The sequence below is a fragment of the Vulpes vulpes genome, chromosome 1 (assembly GCF_048418805.1).
Source record: "Vulpes vulpes isolate BD-2025 chromosome 1, VulVul3, whole genome shotgun sequence".
NCBI classification, from domain to species: Eukaryota; Metazoa; Chordata; class Mammalia; order Carnivora; family Canidae; genus Vulpes; species Vulpes vulpes.
The window spans coordinates 156,732,789-156,755,931 of record NC_132780.1 but is presented as its reverse complement, the minus strand read 5'-3'; the positions used below and the strand labels follow the sequence as shown (position 1 = coordinate 156,755,931).

At 32.9% G+C, this 23,143-nt stretch overlaps 1 protein-coding gene across 1 annotated transcript in view; it reads left to right on the top strand.

The window, feature by feature from the left end:
- LOC112914100 (eyes shut homolog) overlaps positions 1-23,143 on the top strand; it is a 1,106,577-nt gene that overhangs the window by 327,767 nt on the left and 755,667 nt on the right. The window contains 1 exon segment of the mRNA XM_072749029.1: positions 19,588-19,712. Coding sequence (XP_072605130.1) covers positions 19,588-19,712 — 125 coding nt within the window.

The window sequence follows — 23,143 nt, the reverse complement described above, 5'->3', positions numbered from 1 at the left end:
ACACTCAAGGGGAGGAGATTATACCTGATTGTGGGTCAACTTAGCATTCCACCTACTACAAATGTTCTCATTAGTTCATCTTTGTCTTTTTGATGATAGGTTTCGTAGAATAAATTCCTGGGAGGAAAACTGTCAACTTGCAATAAATGCAAATTTATGTAAGCTTTTAAACATATTGCTAAAGTCTAGTTTTCACTCCCACCACTACACTTAGAGTTCCTATATCTCTGTGTATCCCCAGTAACAGTTTATTCCAACATGAAAAACATACACACACATTTACACACACATACACTTACAGGCATATTTTCTTCTGAACCATGAAAGAAAATTTGTAGGCATGTAGTGTTTTGCCTCTTAATACTCTTAGATTTCCAACAACTGAAAATAATTAATTATATAATTATAAAAAATATTAATTTGGATATTAAACTTCATATAATACTTTTTCAAATACATGGACTTTAGTCAAATTTTATCAATTATCTCAATAAAATACTTTATAGCAATTTATTCATTCCCTGCCTTCCTCTCCAGGATGTATTTCTAGAAGTCATTTAGTTATGTCTTCTGAAATTATCCATCAGCCTTTCTTTGTCTTTCATGAGTTACTTTTTGTATGAGTACAAGCCACTTACTTTGTATAATCTACCTCAATTTTGATTTATCTGACACACATATACAATTTGATTCAGATTATACACTCTCAACAGAAATACTATGTTAGTTCTGCTGTGTCTTTCTCAAAGTATCCCACTAGGAGGTACATGATATTGATTTATCATGAGCTTTGATCACTTTCCATTAAATTTCTCCACTGAAAGGTATTGTTTTCCCCTATAACTAGTTAAATGGGAGATATTTTGAAACCATGCATATATCCTATTTCTCATCAAATTTTTACTCATTAGTTTTAGCATATTTGAAGAATGCCCTGCATCCCTGCCCATTCATAAATTCTGTCTGGGTATACACATACACATGTGTACACCTACACACACAATTATAATTTTTTTATAATTTTAATATATTTTATACTGAAAGGGTTCTTAGACTATATATACTAAAATAGTCTAGAAGAAAAAAATAAAATAAAATAGTCTAGAAGAAAAAACAAGTTTCTTTTTATTGTTTTTAAACAACTTTAAATATATTACCAAGATATTTTCTTGAAGGTATACAATATATTTTAACTTTTAAAAATATAAAAATATATCCTTATTCATGGCACTTTATAATCAGTAAGTCATAATTTTCCTGTCTTTTCATTCCCTAATTATCATTACTTCATAAGATATTTTCAGCATTATTTCAATTATTTTAACTATAGCATTCAGATATTATAACATTGCCTTTATTTTGGCAGAATCCATAAAATATTGAAAAATATTTAAAAAATAAGGAATAGCAAGCAGTTTCTTTTAGAGAATTTAAGAACATGGAGAGAATAATTTACCCATCTCAACATCATGCCTTTTTTCACTTAATAATGTAAATAATGACAATCACAACACTAATAAAAAGAGAGAACAAGGAGTGCCTGGATGCCTTAGTCAGTTAAGAAGCTGCCTTCAGCTCAGGTCATCATCCCAGCATTCTGGGATAGAGCCTTATGTTGGGCTCCCTGCTGACTGGGGAGCCTGTATCTCCCTCTCCCTCTGCCCCGCCCCTCTGCTTGTGCTATCTCTCTCACTCTTGCACTCTCTCTTCTCAAATAAACAAATAAATAAAATATTTAAAACAAGAGAGAAGGAGCACTAAAAAATATCTCTAGCACTGAAAGTACCCTAATTTTTATAACATTAAAATAAGTACATTTTTACATTCATATTTTTAATTTCCCCATTTACCATTTAAATTTATCCTCAAAATAGACCAGTGATTTTATTTCTAATGTAAATTTGAAACCACAGATAAGAAAAAAACTTATGGATATTTATAAGTGCAAATCATGTCATCAGGATCACACCATCTCCAATTGCTAGAGATATTACTTACCTCTATGTTATCTCTATGTCAAGGATTCAAAAATCTTTGTTCTTACTCTTACACACCGTTAATATTACACACTACCCTATTTCTGTTAAAAAAAATAGTCCTCTGAAGAACTCCTTATGAAGTCAATTTCAGATTCATAACTACATACCAGACTTATGTTTCCCCAAAGAATCCAATTTTGTAATTTGTCTAAAATAGTTCTACTTTGGATTGTTTAAACACATCATTTAAATCTTAACTCTTCTGTTTTATTTATTCAAACACATGACTGCTCTGGTATCTGGTTTTCAATGTTTCATTGCTCAGATAATGATGTGTTCATTAAAATCTGCTAATCGTTTAGTGTTCATTGTGGGCTTTAGCACTGAGATAGACCTAAAATGTTCTATTAGTCGAATAGCAAAGAGAAATGGCAAACAGTATTTATTCCCCAAAGAAATTCAGCTATCTCATAAAGGCTTAGTTGATGTAAAATAATAATGTTCTGATGAATGGAGTCTTAAATGATTATTTCTAGTTATTTGCTCACTAAATGTGATTAGGGATTTAAAAAAAAAAAAGCTTTACATAGCAAAGAATTACCAATAAAGAAGTTCAGGCAGCTAACATGCTGAAGCTCTGTTCTGCAGGCAGAAATCTCAAATAGAGATTTCTCCTATCCAGTAAATATTCTTTTGATTCAGAACTATTAAGCACGGATAAATGATTATCCTAAGACTGAGAATATTGCATGAGCTATAGTTAGCAATTGCAAAGAAGGAGAGCACAGATCACCACATTAACCACATTAAAATTTATATTTAGATCAATACAGATAGGTTGAAATCAGGAATTGGTTTGCAAAACATATTTTCATGGATATTTCCCTGCTCACCATGTTTTCATAATGTCATATTATAATGTTCCACTACTACTTTGGATATTAGGGTATTTAAAATGGTAATGGCAAGTATAAATCTTGAGAATGTATTAGCTTTGTAATAATTCTCATGAATACAGTTCCTGTCTCTAGATAGCATGCATTCTAAAAGCCTATCTGAACATTAAAAAATAAAAACTTATACATTCTCATATGATTCTACCTCGCAAGAGAAATACAAATTTTTGGTCCTAATTTCTGTTACACTTTTCATTCTCACTCACTCCCTTACGTCTCAATTCTTTTAAATCATAAGATGACAAAACTACTATATTAAGACCCAGTCAACTTCAATTAAAACAAAAAAAAGAAACTAAACCAATTCAATTAAAGGGATATCTAGAGTTTTTATGGCTTATAAAACCTGGAAGTTCATTTATTAATCTAATTTTAGGCATAGCTGGAATCAGGGATGATGCAGTCCAGAAATTATTTCTCTGTCTTTTGACTCTATTTCCCTGTATATATTGGCTTTATTCAAAAGTGAACTCTCTCTATGCACATAATGGGAAAGCTGCTGTTGATAACTTTGACCCTCCTTCTACTCAGACTACAATTCGAAAGAAAGATGAAATCAACTCGTAAGAAAACTAATCAGCGCTGCTTGAGTTAAATTCTCACCTCCAAACCAAACAGAATTCCACATTTTGTTTATTTTCTCTCTGGACTATACAATCTGTAAACCATGTCAAGTGACAAAACAGTATAATTTTTTAAACAGTTCTATTGTGATATAGCTTTGGAATTAAAAAACAAAATACATATCTATTTACCCTACTTGGTTAGCCAAACTTTCATTTGAACTCAGCATTTTTCATAAAGTAAATGTTACATAGTTAACTGGAAGAGATACCAAAGATCCTAAGCTTCTTAAATAGAGCTCCTAACCCTGGATTCTGAGCTGAGTTCCCCCATAGCCATTTACCTAAGATGAGATAGTAAATTCTTAGTGATTACCAAAAAACAGGAGGGAAAACTCAAAAAGAGTTCTTTTTTTTTTTTGTCTTCATCATGAAGTATAATAATGCCTATTTTTCTATCTTTTGCATGAATTTTCAAATCTTCATTGTAGAGATTCATTGTAGGGATTTTCCCTATTATCCCTTATCACAAAAAGCATGCAGAGAGCTTTTAAATTTATGGTATGTTAATTTTATAACATAAATTTCTATTCTACCTCTGGGGCTTATATAGTGATAAATATGGAAAAATATTTAATGCTAATAATTAACCATAATTTTAAAAAAACAAATCTTGACCATGAAAGAGATTTACATTTATATATAATACTAGTGTCTGAAAAGGGAAACTTTTGTGAAGATTCTGAAAATGGCTTTTGATTTCTTTCTAAGACTGGCCTTAAAGTTTTTTTTTTTTTTCATATTTTAATGTTTAGTTTTATTTCAAAATTCATGCTTTCCTTCCTGTGAGTGTATTCCTAGCATTTTCCTGATTATTATCGAGTGGTAGATTTCTTTTGTTTACAGATAAGACAGGGGTATTATGAACTGTGTCTTTCAAATTCCATATGTGATTGTATTTTGAGATCGGGTGTTTAAAAAAGTAATTAAGGTAAAATGAGGTCACAAAAGGGAGACCTAATCCAATATGACTGATATCCTTATAAGAAGATATGAGGTAATAGATTGGGGGAAAATCGGGTTAAGACACCAGTGAAGACAACATTTATAAGTCAGTAAGAAAGGCCCTCAGAATAAACCAGCCCTGCTGACCCCTTGATCTTGGACATCAGATGCCAGAATTGTGAGAAAATAAATTTCTCACAATGTAAGAAAGTGTGTTTTAAGCTAACCAGGCTGTGTTACTTTGTTACATCAGCCCTAGCAAACTAACAGAATGGACAAGGAAATGAACAAGAAAGAAAATTCCTGGGGGGTCTGTGTGTAATTGGTTAAGTGACCAACTCTTGGTTGTGGCTCAGGTCATGATCTCAGGATTGCGAGATTGAGCCCCATATGGGGCTCTGCACTCAGAATGGAGTCTGCTTAAGGGTCTCTTTTCTTCTTTCTCCCTCTGCCCCTCCCCACTGTGTTCTCTCTGTCTTGCTCTCTCTCTCAAATAAATAAATAAATCTTAAAAAAAGAAAGTTCCTGGGCAGCTCAGTGGTTTAGCACCACCTTCAATCCAGGGCGTGGTCCTGGAGACCCGGGATCGAGTCCCACGTCGGGCTCCCTGCATGGAGCTTGCTTCTCTCTCTGACCGCCCCCCCCACCCCCGTCTCTCATGAGTAAGTGAAATCTTAAAAAAAAAGAAAGTTCCTGAAGCAACCAAAACATTGTTAAAAATATACAATTGTTGGGCAGCCCCGGTGGCTTAGCGGTTTAGCGCTGCCTTCAGCCGGGCGTGATCCTGGAGACCCGGGATCGAGTCCCACGTCGGGCTCCCTGCATGGAGCCTGCTTCTCCCTCTGCCTGTGTCTCTGCCGCTCTCTCTGTCTTTCATGAATAAATAAATAAAATCTTAAAAATATATATACAATTGTTAAAGACAAAAATTAGTGGATTAAATATCTTGGTTAATCAAGTGTCATTAAAAAGCAATTTGGTAGGGAACTAGGAACACCGGTGTCATGTTCCTAACACCCTTAAAAATCTCAGTATGGAAAAATAATGGTCAAGGAAAATTGCTTGAAAATGAGCATACTTCATTACTTTGAGGCTATGACTTTACCCTCCCTGTCCAATACAAACTATTTGATGATACGTGGGTGTTAGGGAGGATTCTTTCAGCCCAAGATGAAGATAGTCTAAGAAAATATACAGGTTTGATGACTTATACCTTCTAGAAATCTCCTAAACCATGAAAGTAATACAAATGTTAAAAATTAAAAGAACATGAAAAATGGATATATTTTGCTTGATCCCAGACAGGAGCTTTTTATTGTGAAGGTTAAGTAACCAGTTGCATGACCTTTAACACATTTTAAGAATTGTAATTTTAAAAGCATACATCTATTGATTTTAAAAACATTTAATAAACATCTAATAAACAAACATTAATTTGTGTGTTTCATTAAAAACACAATTGGCATTCTCAGTCTCTTAAATATAATAGAGAATCTGGTAATAACTTTCTTAAGGAAGCAACATATAGCTATCCATAATTAAACACCATATCAAGAAGGAGCAGTCTATTAAAAGTTTATTCTTTATGAATACATACATTAAAGTTTGAGAAGAGCTTACACAGGTCATGTTCTCACACTATAATGTACTTATATTAGAAGTAAAAAAATGAAAATATTTTATAACATAGTTGTTTCACAGCTATGAGTTCTATAGAGTTCGTGACATACTTGCATTACCCATCTTTTGGATAAATGTGACTGCTATGTAAATCAATTTCTATAATTGGAGCTTGGATTTGCTTTTCCTTTCCTCAGTTTTCTAATAACAAAATTATAAATAAGAAGAACAATCCTCAGGAAATATACAGTTTGGTAAATAAGTAGAGGTCAGAATAGTTAATCAGCATTTTAATAAGCCTAATTGAAACCATAGATACTCTTGAGAGAATTATATTATCCACATAAAAACAATCCCACGGGCATTTCTTAAAGTTTAGTTTATGCAGTGATTTCAATTAACTATGATCTGATTTGGGCTGGTAAGTGGTCAGTTTTTTAATTCACTTCTATTATTTCCCAGAAAAATATAAGAAGCATAGATGTTTTACGTTAGAGAGTTCTTCAGCATTTTAGCTATATTAGCAATTAATGAAGAATTAAAAAGAAGTTTAGAAATTTCTGATTCCATGCTGAATTAGAATATACATTCAAACTTCAGCTTAAAATTAAACTTCCAAAATAGCAATTATCTAGAAAGAAATACATTTCATACATTTCCATTTCTCTGCCATGCCTTGCGGCAAGATGGAAAATAGGTAATTGCCATGATGCAGACTTTTTTTTTTTATATGTATCTTAAAAGAAAGAAACTACAAAAGTATAATTTTTGCAATACATATTATACTGTTAATTAAGTACAAGGGACCTTCTATTCCATGAGGATTTCTTATTTAATGCTAATTTTCCAAATCTTGCTGCTATTGAATTGTGTAGGAAATAAAAAATTTTCACCTTTAATATTAGTCCCAACTCAAACACTCCTCTTAAGTAAATACTATCTATCCATTGAGGAATCACAAATCTGCCCCTTGGCAGATGACACAATGTAAATACAAAGGAAATCAACTTAAAAGTAGAATTTATCATCTACCAAAGATGCAGGATCTTATAAAATTGACAAAAGCTCTGTTGGAGAATTGCTTCAATCTTACACTGTGCCCATGGGCATTAGACTAGAGCTAGACCTGTTAAAAGTGAAGAAGAGAAAATAAGAATGATTACATGAAAGGCCATTCAAGAGATAACAATTTATACATTAAAGATTAAGAGGGAGATTTGGGAAATCTGAGGAAGACTTAAAATAACTTCACTAAAATACCAGTAATGAAAAGAGAGGTAAAGGATGCAATAAGAAAATATGGTGTATGTTGAGGTTGGGGGCATGTGAGAAACTATAAAACTTGTAATTTTATATGTACTTTGTGAAACGTCAGAAAAACGTTAGAAATGTATATGTGTCAATGTTTCTAAGCCTTAAAAATCCAATCTTTTCCACAATTTAATGTGAAATTCTGATCTCCTTTTTAATTTTTTACACCTTATAACTCTGTGATAGCTTGTGTCATATAAATATATAAATACAAACATACATGTATACCATAGGCTTATGTTTACATAGTTACTAAAATAAAATACACTTGAAATATAGAAATGTGGAATGTTAAAAACTTCAAACACACTGCCTCCAACATTACTCAGATAATTAATTTGTTCACAGGAAAAAAAAATACAAAACTTTTATTTTCTAGGAGATAACCTGAATTTCTCTAGCGACATACATGTATCTCCATACATATACAAATAGCAACAAAGGATAGGACCTCTATTAAACGTGACCTTGGCATGAAGGTTAGGAGGGAAAATCTGGTTGTTGAAACAAGCTGTTCTTCCAGGCATGTCATGACAGGGTTCTAGAAACTGTGCTTTATAAAGAATAGGTTGAGAAAGTTGTCAAGTTTCCCATGGAAATGGGAAAATTTTGTGACAAGACCAAAAGTTTCTTTCAAATGCTTAGAAAATAAATTAGAAAGCTTGTGGATTTCTGCAGTTAAAAGAATGTCATCCAATGGTTGAAAGAATAAGAAAAAGATATTTATCATTACCATAATAATACTATGGCAAAATACTTAAGACTTTGTAAGTATTAAAAAATAATGATAGTCTATTAATTTACTTTTTGTAGCTCCAACTGTTGAAATCAAGTAAGTTGCCTTATAGAGTCATGTGGTCTTTAATATTGGAAGAATCCAGCTATTTCTTGAATAGTTATTTAGGCAATTCTGGCAGTACAAATTGTGGATTTTTAACTAAAACTTTAAAAAGATTTCATCAGAAACTTCTTCCATACCTTGGTTTCTGAGTGAATCAGGATTTGGAATAACTCTTGCCATAGGAACAGTGTTTCCAGTGAAATCTTCTAAAATTGTGCCTGTTTAGTTTCAGGGGTACAATATAATGATTCAACAATTCTATACATTCCTCAGTGTTCATCACGATAAGTGTACTTTTAATTCTCTTTACATATTTCATTCATTTCTACTTACCCACCTCCTCTTTGGCAACCATCAATTTGTTCTCTGTATTTAAGAGTATTTTTTTATTTTATTTTTTGTTTATTCATTTATCTTATTTCTTAAATTCCACATATGAGTGATATTATATGGTATTTGTCTTTGACTGACTTATTATACTTAGCATGTTGCTCTAGGTCCATCCATGTTGCTGCAAATGGCAAGATCTCATTTTTTTTTTTATGGCTGAGAAATATTCTTCTGTGTGTGTGTGTGTGCGTGTGTGTGTGTACATACATACCACATCTTTTTTTATCCATTCATCTTAAATGGGTACTTTGGTTGTTTCCATAGCTTAGCTATTATAAATAGTACTGTATATTTATATTTATAAATAGTACTATAATAAACATAGGGGTACATGTATCTTTTCAAATGAGTATTTTCATTTCCTTTGAGTAAATTCCCAGTAGTGGATTTTTTTAAATTTAGAATTAGGCCAGATAGAGGGTTCCAGTCACTGGTAGCCTAAAAATAGTATCTATCTTATATTATGTTTTGGGTATTGATAAATGTATGTAAATGACCCTGCAAGGTGCCTTGTACATAGATAGAAAAGTTAGCTATCATTAACTATATAATAGTAGTTTGCTAACTGGAATATAGCAAACTTTCTTAATAATAATTGAACATTTTACTTTGAGAAAATCATTCTGATTGTAAGAGAGTAATATAGACACTGTGATAGAAGTTATAGTAGAGTAAGCTAAGTTTCATTGCCCAGGTTGGTTCTAGCTGTTTGCATATTATCTCTTAAAAGTAATTCCCAGTGTAAGAGTGCACTTTTTTATGTTAAATGAATATTTCTAAAAGAAGAATATAAAGGAAAAAAATTCTCATCAGAAGATCTCAGTGTAGTTTAAAGTGTATTGAATTCTTTCCTCCATTTTTTTTTAATTTCTTTTTTGGAGGAAGTTATTTAACATACAAAGTAAGTTGGGACTCCATCTGCGACATTTGTAGCAGATGCTTTTGCTGCTTTTATCCCATCCCATCTGTGCTGGGCAGTTACTAAACACATTTACTCACCTGAACAACCTCCACTTTTATGCCTTACACTTTTTTTGGAAGCTGAGGGATCTTATTGAGTGCACACACCCATTAGCCACTCATAAATCAGTGTAGACTGTGAATATGTTTATGCCCTGGGGGCAACCCTTGACTAATGGGGTAACGAATCCATGGAAAATTTCTGTTTCTCAGTCATTCCAGAAAAACTTCTGATGTGCCTTCTCCACAGATCTTCAGAATGTCCTCATTGAATGGATAGTTATATATTGCTAAATAACAAATTACTCCCAAAATCTAATGGCTTAGAACAGCAAGCATTTATTATCTCACAGTTTCTGTGATTCAGGAATCCTAGAAGTGGCTTATCTGGCTGATTCTGGCTCAGTATCTCTAATTAGGTTGCAGTCAAGATGTTAGCTGGATTAGTCATATGAAGACTTGCATGGGCTGAAAAGATCCTCTTCCAAGTTCTCTCATGTGTGTTGACCAAAGAATTTAGTCTTTCTTCACATGGCCTTCTTCATCGTGTTACTTGAGTATCTTCATAACATAGCAACCAGCTTGCCTGAGAGAACCAAAGAGAGAAGAGTGAGAAAGGCACACTTTGACCATATTGTTACACATTAGCAATGAATTACGAAGTACAGTCCATACTAAATGAGAGAATCAGGCTCTATGTCTTGAAAAAATATGAATAACTTTAAAACCACTAGAGTAGGATTGTGTACCATTTCACACTCTGATGAAGAGCTAACTAGTGCCTTTCCTCCCCTAGTCTTAGTTTCCCCACTCCTTCATTTTTGCTTATCTGCATCACCTGCCAAATAAGAAACTGGCATTTAAGTCCTTGTCTCAGTTTGTGCATATGGAACATTCTAAGTACTCTGAACAACTTAGTACTCTGAAACTTAAATACCCTCAAGATTAAAATTTGAAGCAATGTTGTATTGAAAACTGATATAAAATAATGTCATCTATAAAAAGACATTCATTTTGGGGCACTGGTGGCTCAGTCAGTTAAGCCTGAAACTCTTGGTTTCACTGCAAGTTGTGATCTCAGGGTCCTGAGGCCACTTCCCAAGTCTGGCCCCGCTTAGTGGAGAGTTTGCTTGAGATTCTCTTCCTCAGACCCTCCCCACTCATGTGTTCTCTCACTCTCTCTCTCTTTCTCAAATCTTTTAAAAAAATAAATTCATTTTGAATTTTCTATAGTCACAATCACTGAAAATTATAGTTATCAGTTCCTTTTATCTAAATTATTTTACTTCTCCATATATAATTTCAAGAGCTATTTAGACAATATTCTGATTTGTAAAGTGGTCTCAAGAAACTTATATTTATGTTATAATAATTGCCTTCTAGGAAGATTCTCTTAATTTGTATGCATAATTAATAGTAATGATAATAGAATTAAAAGTAAAATGTTAAAAATGGCCGTTAATACTCATACTTTAGGCAATACTAATGAAAGTACTTATTTTATATATTAATTAGGATTATATTTTGTGCAATTTACTTGAGGCTATAATAAAATTAAATTCCACATTTGAGAATACATATAATAATTTAGATTTCAATCTATCACCATTTCTGAAACAAATCAATCACATGAGTTTAAAATACCTGTACTTTAAATATTTAGGAGATATAATGTGCTCAAATGAATAGTACAGAAAATAGGTAAGTAACATAGCTGATTATCTTTTGAACAAATAAGGCCATTGTGGTCAGGTTATTGATTTTGCCTACTCACTAGGCTATCTCTAACTTACAGCCTGGTGTTCCTGTGGGGTTTCCCAGGAATCTGGTAGTTTACAATATCAAAATATCTATAAAAGGAAAAAGAGAGAAAAAAGTCAATGTCTGAATCCATAGTCATTTGCATGAATATATTAATCAAAATATTTGGATTCCATTATCTATATCAGTTATATGACCATTTTAGTTCCAGTTTGATTATCTAGTATATCATCCACGACAAAGAAGACATCAGAGTACATGATGAGAGAGAGTAAGGTAATTTTATTTTGTTTTGTTTTGCCTATGGCTATTCTCTAGAAATATAGCTATGTGCATGAAAATAAGCCAAAAATTCCAGAACATGTGAATTTTTGACTAAGGTATAAGCAAACAAGGAAAATTAAACAGAAGTTATGTTCAGAGTATGTGGATCTCTAAAAACTAACCTATAAAGTTATAAATTGTCTAATGTGCAGAGGAATAAATACCTCATATTTTGCCATACTCTAAAGCAAATGGACATATAAAGTTATCATAGATTATTTTTTAAAAAAGGTAGATGACAGAAAAGAACTGTGAGGATTCTGAAATTCTATGAAGTAACTTATTTGCATAATTGATACTTTTTAGCTATTTTAACTTGAGAATTATTGGCTTCAGCAAAGTTTCTAATAATGAATAAACACTTCAACTTCTGAGCACTTAAAGTTGATATTTTTAATGTGATGCTTTGCAATTGAAAAAATTCTGTAGTGTGGTTGCTTTCTTAACAATTATTAAACTACAACCTACTAAGTTATACTACCAAAGTCTGGGAAATGGAATTTAGAGATTGCAATCATGCTACTTTCTAATTTGGAAGTAAATGTTTTAAAGCAAAATAAGAATTTAATAAATGTGTATAAGTTGAAATAAGTCTCATTTAAAATTCAGTTGTAACACATCTCAACCAAAAAAGGAAAAGGAAAAGCTGATTGTGTGAGGGAAATTCAGTTTTTAAATACTACTTATTCTCTCTCACCCCATTGGATGATACCAGGCATTATTCTATTTAATATGTCTGCATACTTTTCTTGTCATGTGTCTCATAGTTTGACTTGATAAATGCCCCCAAATGATTATTTTGGCATGGTAGAATCCATTGAGCTCTGCACAAACAAGAACAATAAGAGACATGGATTATGCTTTATTATTTTTAAGAAAGAGGAACAGGAAGATAATGGAATAGAAGTACCACAATGTTGGTCTTATTAAATGCAAGGAGAAAAAAATAGCCGTATCAAAAGAACAGTATCTGCAACAACAGTGGGGAGCTACAGGAGGATTTGCCAGAAGAGCTTGTAGAGGACGTAGGACCAGCAGAGTGGTTATAGAAAAACGTCCAGGCAAGGTTGCTAAATAGCTACAAACCATACTTAATAATTCTATTTGTGACTTGTCTCTGACAGGTGATGAAACAGTATTTTCCAATTTGAATGATCATTGAAGATAGCTCCTACCACTTTCGAATAGAAGTTCAAACTAACTTTTTTATACCAAGTAATCAGTGGAAGTATGACATTGGCTCTCTCTGAAGGTTTCTTTTTAATTCCTATAAATTTTCTTTCAATGTTTTATTTTTAAATGTCTATGCTTCATAATCAATTTGTATTTTATGTCCTCTCCTCCAGTATTGTAGATCAATCTTATGTTAAATGCCCAATGTGACATTTTCATGATTTAGTAGTTTCTACTAGTTTTTTAAAAAGATTTTTTTAAGCAGTTTTAGGTTCACAATAAAATTTAGAGGAAGATAAAGAGATTTCCCATATTTACCATTCACCTCCTGCCCCCACACTAGCATAGCTTCCTTCATTATTAGCATAATTCACCAGAATAATATATTTGTTATTGGAGATGAACCTACATTGATACATCATAATCACTCAAAGACTATAGTGTACCGTAGGGCTCACTCTCAGTGTTGTATATTCTATGGTTTGGACAAATGTATTATGATATATATCCATTAAGATGTCATATGGATATTTGCACTACCCTAAAAATCCTCCATACTCTCCCTATTCATCCCTCCTCTCCCTCTTCACCGCTGGTAACTACTGATCTGCTAATTCTACCATAGTTTTGCCTTTTCTAGTATGCTATAGTTGAAATCATACAATACGCAGCATTTTTAGATTAGCATCTTTCACTCAGTACTATGCATTTATATTCCCTCCATGTCTTTTTATAGCTTGATAGCTCTTTTCTTCAGTAATGAATAATATTCCGTTGCTGTAAATAGGCCTTTAATAATGTGATGATGAAGTGTGGGAGGTGAGGAGGCATTCTATAGTCCTATGATTAGGTTTCAGTCTTTTTCTCAGCCTGTCTCTGGACAGTGTACTTCACAAGTGTTTCTCAGACCCAAACGTGGGACAGAATGACTAGAGTGGGCTGGAATTGGTATTTCCTTTCTTCCACATGGAAAGCTAGAACTAATTAGAGTTGGGTATTTCTCTTCCCTAGGTCAGTTAGGTTCTAATAATACGTCAGCAAGTTAGGCTCTAGTTAGCTAGTATTTCCTGAGGGCAGCTCTTGTTAAGAACAGAGTGCTCTGGTGTATTTCAGAATGGTTCCTCCACTCCCACCCGCCCCCAGCAGAAGCAGGAGGAGATTTTTCTCTGATATTTACTGTGGAAACCTGGTTAAGCTGCTGGAGGTAAATCTTAAAATATTGTGATACCCCATAAGACTCAGTCTCTGCACAATTTTTAACTCTCAGAATTGTTCCACACCAAGCCTCCAACAATGCATCATCAATTACAGTTCAGGTTTTACCCCAGCTATGGTGCCCCATGTCTATTTCCTTGTGTGAGTCTCTATGCCAGTAAGCCAGGACTCCCTGTATTTCCCTGTCTCTTGCTCATGGAGTCAGTGGTTTGCCCCATGCACTCCCCCTCTGTGGACCAAGAGTAGTTGAATTTTTCAGTCCATCCAGCTTTTTACTTTTGAGTACAGAAGTGTCTTATTAGTTCCGTAATACATATTTTTGTATAAACAAATTAGGTACATTATTTCAATCAATCAGAAATTCTATTAAAATGCTTATAAGATGAATGCAGAAATTCTATTAAAATGCTTATAATATATGATATTAAATTGCCTGTAATAGCAATAGCTCAATTATTCCAAATATTAAACATTATCGCTAGTCATAGTATAAGCATTTCTGTAGAGTATAGGGCTAAAAATTGTTACACATTTCTATATTTTAAAGATCTATAGAATCTTTTCATCATTCAAATAGGTGTATAAACATCACATAACCTTGCAAGAACAAAGAATAAAAGCTTAACATTAAACGTTTAAAATTAAAATCATAAGCTCTTTTCAGAGAACAAGAAGATAACTATATTCAAGCCTGAAGTCAACTAGTAGGGTTCATTTCAGAAGAGCAAGGCTGGTTCAACATTCATAAATCATTCTATGTAATTAATCATATTCACAAATAATTTTTAAAAACATATAGTCATATCAGTCATATTACCATATCATTTATCATTTGACCATATGATCATATTAACAGACGAATAAGAAAAAACAAAATTATATTAATAGATGCACAAAAATCCTTTGAAAAAAGCCAAAGCTTATACATGATGAAGGCTGTCAAAAAAAGCCGAAGAATTAGTGGGAACTTCCTTAACCTAATAAAATATTTACAGATTGGACAAGAAGAAATTGAATTGTCTTTATTCACAGATTTCATAATTTTATTTTTAGAGAACTCCAAGGAATCTATTAATTTTTTTCAGTAAACATTGGAATATTGGAAAGAAAGAAATTAAAAAACTGAATACCATTTACAAAACAACTATTCAAAAATAAAACACTGAGTTAAAAATTTAACAAAATACCTGTAATATCAATACCAAAATAATATATGTAAAAAACTGCAAAACACTGATGAAAAAAATTAAACATGATCTAATTAAATTGAGAGATCTTTCTCATTCAAAAACTAAATGTAGAAATAGTTGTTATTCAGGGACGCCTGGGTGGCTCAGCGGTTAAGCGCCTACCTTTCAGCTCAGGGAGTGATCCTGAAGTCCTGGGATTGAGCCCCACATTGGGCTCCCTGCATGGAGACTGCTTCTCACTCTGCCTGTGTCTCTGCCTCTCTCTCTGTGTTTCACGTGAATAAATAAATAAAATCTTAAAAAAAAGAAATAGTTCTTAATCATTAATTAAAACATTCAATATTTTTAAGATATCATTTCTTCCCAACCTTTTTCTGCCCAATTTGATCTATAGATTCAAAGCAATACCACTCAAAATCCCAGCAAAGTTTATTATATAATGAAGTTTGTAATATACATTTCAAATTATGTTGTAGATACTTGCCCCTTAAGGATATAGAGCATAACTCTTCAATCCTTAAGTGTGGGATGTGTATATCCACTTGCTTTAAAGGGTATACTTGATGTGACTTGATGAAAATGAATTTTTGCTATGATCTTTATCCCCAAAATCCATATCACCAGTATAACCACAAGAACACCATCAAACAAGCCCAAGCTGAGAGACAGTGTACAATAGATTTAACCAATATTCCTCAAAATTCTAGAGATTTTGAAAAGTCTGAGAAACTATCACAGTCCAGAGGACTAAGGAGATATGGCAATTAAATGTAATGTGGTATCCTGGATAAGATCCTGAAATAGAAAAAAAAAAGACATTAGGTAAAATTTAAGGAAATTTCCATAATACATGCACTTTAAGTAATAATAACGTACCAACATTATATCATTAATTATGACAAATGTATCATATTAATGTAAGATGTAAACAATAAAGGAAGCTGGTTATGGAGTATATGAAAACTCTTAACTACATCTACAACTTTTCTATAAACTTTCTATAAATCTAAAGTTATTCTAAGTAAAAGTATTAAACAATTTTTAAAGCTATCTCCTTAAAAAAACTATAAGGCATATAGTTTTTTTTTAATATTTTATTTCTTTATTTGACAGAATGAGCTAGAGAGTGTGCATGAGCAGGGGGAAGGGCAGAGGGAGAAGCAGATTCCCTGTTGACCAGAGAGTCTGGTGCAGGGCTCAATTTCAGAACTCCAGGATTATGATTTATGCAGAAGACAGAGAGTTAACTGGTTAACCAACTGGGCCACCCACACGCCCCAGGCATTTAGTTTTTTTTTTTTCTTTACACGGGAAATTAAGAACATTATTAGTATTGCGATGGATTAAAATGAGGACAAATAGGCATTTCTTACAATGCTAGCAACTGTCAAACTTGAAAAAAAAAAAAAAAAGAAAGTACCTAAATTGATAGAGCATTTTTGAAGAATAATTTATAATATTAAAGGAAAGGCAATGAAAACTTCAGTGATGAACACAATGAGCTCTAAGTTTATTTCTTTTCCATAGGGGCACACCACCAATGGAGAATTTCCTCTAAAAGGGATTAAGTTTCTAGTTGCTACAAAGAGAAGAAGGTTTATGGTCTCAGTGGTAATTCATTATTGAGGATTTTACCTCATAGTGAAAAATGAGTTCATTAATCCATACATCATTAAATCAGGTATTGTTCATTGGTCAGGAGTCTTCAATTAGTTTCAGCAAGGATCTAGCATAGTAGGATTGCTGGAATATGTTTGATTCTTTAACATGGTTATTTTTTTAGCTTTGGCTGGGTAAGACTAGGCGCTGGAAATAAAAAAAGAGCCAAATTTGGCCAATGGACATAGGTTGCGTACAAAGCAGTAACATTTTCTGGTTTTAAATTCCACCTATATTATTTACTAGTGCTATGACCTTAAAAAAAAGTTACTTTCAAATAACTTTTCAGTAAATATTAGCCATTATAAAAATTGTGATCCATAATTATATAATGCTTATCCCCATTTATTAATCTATCCTTTTTCCTAGTATCACCCCAGACTTGCCTTCACACATTATTTGTCAGACATTTAGAATTTCCTTTAATTTCTGGATTTAGCTATACTCTTCTTACTTTCACCATTGCATATACCTTCCTAATGCTAGGAATGCCACCATCCTTATGTTTTATTTTATACTTTATTTTTTATATTAGTTATTAGTTATAATATTAGTTACATTATTCAATTTGCTACTTGTCTGTTTTTCCCAATTAGGCTGGTTATTTTTTGAAGGCAGACAGAAAATTTTACTTTTCTTTATATGCCTTCCCATTCAGAAAAGATCTGTCATGTTGTAGACACTCAGTAAATATGTAAATCCCTCTCCTGAACATTGTACTTTAATCATTGTTTGTAGATCCTCCATCACGTCTTAGATCATGGTCTAACAACTGACATCTAAGTGGTTTGTATAAAATTAGTCCTAAAACAACATCTGGAGAGAAAACACATCAGATGCATTCACAGTCATTCTCTGTATTAGTTTCCTAGGGATGGCATGACAAATTACTGCAAACTTGGTGGCTTATAACAACAGAAATTTATTTGGCCACACTTGTGGAGAACAGATATCTAAAATCATAGTGTCAGCAAGGCCACATTCTCTCTATAGGTGCTAGAGAAAAATCCTACTTTTTCTCTTTTAGCTTCTAGAAGCTCTAGGTATTCCTTGACTTGGGGCTACATGACACCAGCCTCCACCTTCTTTACAAGCCCTTCCCCATTGTGTGTCTCCACTTTTATAAGGAGACTTGCCTTTGAATTTAGGGTCCAACCAGTTAATGGAAGGTGACCTCTTCTCAAGATCCTTAACTTAGTTACACTGTAAAGAACTTTTTTTTCCAAATAAGGTCACATTCACAGTTATCAACCATTAGGACTTGGACATAGTGTTTTGGGACCACAGTTCAATATAATTTCAAGGCAAAGTACAGCTGTGTGTTGCTGCATCTCAGAAAACACATTTGAATGAGAGAATTCCAAGGTGAAAGGTAATATTACTATCAAGCCAAGAATTAGTTGACCTTATCAAACCAACTATGTTGGTTTCAATTATATGCTAAAATTAAAATTATTTTATAAATTTAATTCTGCTCAAGTTTTAGGGTAAGAGGGTTCACTAAGGAATCATCTTGTAATTAAATATTTGTGTGAATAAGTAAGATGTGATATATGTGTTGTGCATGCATGCACACACAATGGAATATTACTCAACCATAAAAAAGAATGAAATTTTGCCATTTGCAACAGTGGGGATGGAACTAGAGAGTATTATGCTAAGTGAAATGCTTAATATTTATTTATTTATTTATTTATTTATTTATTTATTTATTTATTTATGAGAATACACAGAGAGGAGAGAGAGACAGAGTCACAGGCAGAGGGAGAAGCAGGCTCCATGCAGGGAGCCCGACGTGGGACTTGATCCTGGGTCTCCAGGATCACACCCTGGGCGGAAGGCAGTGCTAAACTGCTGAGCCACCCAGGCTGCCCGTGAAATGCTTAGTATTATGCTAAGTGAAAGAAGGCAGTCAGAGAAAGACAAATACCATATGATTTCATTCATATGTGGAATTTAGGAAACAATCATAGAGGAAAAAAAGAGAGGCAAATCAAGAAATAACCTCTTAACTACAGTAAACAAATTGATGGTTAGCAGAGGGAAGGTGGGTGGGGGATGATTTAAATAGGTGATGGGGATTAAAAAATGCACTTGTGATGAGTCTGGTTGGTGTATGGAAGTGTTGCATCACTATACTGCACACTTGAAATTAATGTTAAACTATATTTTGACTAAGTGGAATTTCAATAAAAAATAAATATTTTTGAAATATTTTATAAAATTATCAAGGTTTTCACTATTATAAAAGTTTATTAACTATCTTATAATCAATTTTAGTCAATGTTCTTTATAATACAGGCATAGATAATAGATACTTTAAAATATATGTATTATCAAGCTACATATATTTGAAATAAAATGGAAAGAATTAAATCTAGAATGACTGAGCTCTATGATACATGAGCATTTTTTTGTTGTTGTTCTCCTTCCTTGTTTCTGGTTGCTTTTTGTTAATGGGCCTTAATTTCATTGAAGACACTGGTGAATATCAACTAAATTAGCTCTCATAAATCAACCTTAATGAAAAACTACTTCATGTGCTTAATTTTATTCAAATATGACAAATATTAACTCCATAGTACAGGATCATGCATATTACATGTATATATTTATATATTTTTTACTTTTCTTTCTTAGATGTGTTCCTGGATTTTCTGGACAATTTTGTAAAATTTATATAAATGAATGTTCTTCATCACTACGTCTAAAAGGTACAAAGTGTGAAGATCACATCAATGGATATATTTGCAAATGTCAACAAGGTAATTATTGAAAAAATATAATCATGCATACTTTATTTACAAAATATATGTTTATGTATGTATGTGTATCTAATATGAACTTGACAATGTGCTTCACCAATAATGTTGTTGGTTATCAGCTAAGTTTTAAGCAATGAGCACACTTAAAAATATGAAATTCATGTTCTGTTTTTTTGAAATGGATGTTCTGTGAGACTAGTAAGAAATCAGTCTATTAGCAAGAAATCCTGCTGCTTAGAGTATAACTCACTATAGCCATTTTCTACATCTATGTAAACTTCATAATTATGATCTTTATGTCCGTTGTGCCAGGCACACAGCAAGTCCTTTGTAAATGTTAGCTCTTATTAATATTGACATTATTATTACCTCTAACAATGGTCACTACAGAGATGGACAAGATGAGTACACTGATTTTATTCAGGGAAAACTTTTTCATTAATAATTGATGCTTTGGCCATTTCAGCCTTTGGCCATATTCTTTTTAAGTATACATCAATATAAACAACTTGTGTCCATGCATCTTTTTTCCCTCTCTTTCTTCTAGTTTTCTAACTTTGCAGATTTTTTACTTTGTTGCTGTGTCTTCTGTCACTCATCCTATCTTGAACAGTCAGGTACATCATAGTGAATGCCTGAATTTCCTTGAGAAGTTATAATCTTGCAGGAATATATGTGGGATATTTTTGGCTACCAAAAAAGAATTCTCTCTATTTACAGACTCCATTGAAGACTTGAGACTGGTTGTGGAAACCCAGGATTCTGAGTCTCTGGTTATTTGGATCCCCTGAGGGAATAACAGCCAGGCAGCCTTGTGGGTATTAGGGCTTCTGTATATGTGAAGTTAACAAACTAGTGAATACTTATCAACTGAGTATCATTGATGTGTTGTTGACATGTTCAACATTCACTCAGTGTACTCTGTTTTGGAATACCCCATATTGATACTAGGCTTTTTTTTTTTTTTTTTTTTTGGTCAGATAGAGCATCTGAAAACATTTCTACCTGAATGTTGAAATAGCCACCTCTACATAAAACTATAACTCTTACAGATAAAATAGGTAGAATAAACATTGCAATTCTCTGATATAAAAAGAATGAATGACTCTAAAAGTTTTGCCTCTTTAGGGGCACCTGGGTGGCTCAGTCAGATAAGCATCTGCCTTCAGCTCAGGTCATGAACCCAGAGTCCTGGGATCGAGCCCTGTGTCAGGCTCCCTGCTCCTCAGGGAGCCTGCTGGTCCCTCTTGCTCTGTCCCTCTCCTCCACCCTACCCCGCTTGTGTTCTCATTCAAATAACTACATAAAGTCTTTAAAAAAAGTTTTGCCTCTTTTAAGCAAAAATGCCTTTATTGAAGTCTGAACATTTAAAACGCTTATTGTCACTACCATATGCAGTGAACATAACCTTATGATAACAGTCGAGAAATAATCTTCCATAGCACATTAGGGGCAAAGCTGAGATTCAGAGCCAGGAAGTCTGGCCTGGTGTTACATCCTCATTTCTTATGCTCTCCAAAGAAGGGCCTTCACTGAATAGCAACTTCCCATAAAGTTTCAGTTATGCTAGTTAAGTTCTCTAGAACTATTGTATAACATTGTGCCTATTTAATAGTACTATATTATACACATAAGATTTTTCTAAAAGGACAGATATCATTTTAAATGTTCTAACTAGAATAAAAAATAAATAAAATAAACAACCATTTTTTAAAAAAGGAGCTTCACCAGTAAGATCCATCAGTGTTTTGCAGCTTAGATGTTAGCAATTCTAACCTCTATGAGACTTTTTCAGGAAGGTTACTCACCCACATTTGTCTCATTAACTCGTGAAAAGCTTGATAAGCAAAAACTGATAACTGAGAACTTACCACTTTTCTGTATAGTTCATATCAACTTGCATTTTCCCAAATGTCGTAGAAAGACACAAAGTTCTAATTCCTTTGGTTTATACTGGTCCACTCCTCTCTTATCCATGGAGGAAACCAGCCTTAAATAATGTTAATAATTCTTAAGCTCTGGTCTAAAACATGCCATCATCCTTACCTTTCATGGTACCTAATAGAAACCTACCTTCACCAAGTATTTACCTCTGTCTTTAAATTAGTTATGCACTATAAACTTTTCTCATATTCTATTTTCATCAGTTGGAAATCTCAGATTCACATCGTGTTGCCAATATCAGAATTGTTATGTCTTCATGTAACAACTCTTCCTCCATGGTCAAAATCTTAGGTGGCTCTTACTCTGTACCTGAAAATTTGTAATTTATCCCTTTATCTCCATCTCCTCAACTTGTTAGTCCAAAGAGAGATATAAATCACAGACAGGGCCATAGTTAGCACAAGCCCCTCCCGACAAATTAGATTGTTGTACCCTTTCCTCCAAGCTAATTAGGTACTATGCTTGACAAGGTTGATCTCAGAACTCACTCATCCTCTCTACATGAGATCCTTGTACAAAGGTTGCAACCTGAGCAGCATTCAGGAAAGAATGAGCTCATCCTCTGCCTATGTAGTGAATTCAAGTGAGTAGGGAACTCATTTCCATGGAAGTATTAATACAAGCATCCAGGTTATTTTATGAAGTAAGACACTGTTCCTCTTGTTTTACCTCAATAGTCACATTTATAGTGTAATATTAAAAATGTTTAACACTCAGTAAGTGAAACCATAGTTATCCCATTAAAAGCAAATTGAAAGTGAAGAGAACAATCTCTGCATTGGAAATGTGAATGCTTTACCCAGAGTTGTTCTCAGTCCCTGGGGCAGCCACTGTGCCTACACACTTTTTATACTCAGGAGGGATGTAACAGTGTTTATATAGGTGATGATATAAACTTTGGATACACAATTTGCTCTTAAAAATTACATTATTCATTTTGAAACAGAAATTCTGCATCATCCTTAAGGCAAGAAAATACAGAAGCACACAAAAATAGTATCGGCCATAGTACTCACAATTATTCAGTCAGAGGTATGACTTTTATTTCAGAACAGGAGAGATACATAATGATCTTTCTATTTAATCAAAACTCATGCAAAGCGAAATAATTAATATGAAATAAAGAGTATATGCTATTGTATTTTCATGGTGATTTAGGTGTAAAAATGAATTCTACATGTTCTACAGTTAGACTAAGAAAAAAATACTTTCAATTTATATCATTTGGTTACTGTATAATATATTAACTAGTTAGAATCATTTTAGATTTAGGTTTAATTTTATTTTATTTCCCCAGGTTAGATGCAAATCACTTGGTGATAAGAAGGAAAAGGAAATAAAAGTAAAATATATAAATCTTTCAAATAGTGACTTTTATTTTCATCAATAAACTCAGACTCTTATAACTGCTATGTTATGGCAGAGAATGGTAGTATAAAATTGGTCAGTGTTTCCAGTTGTATAAGTATTCAAAAACTTGTTTTGCT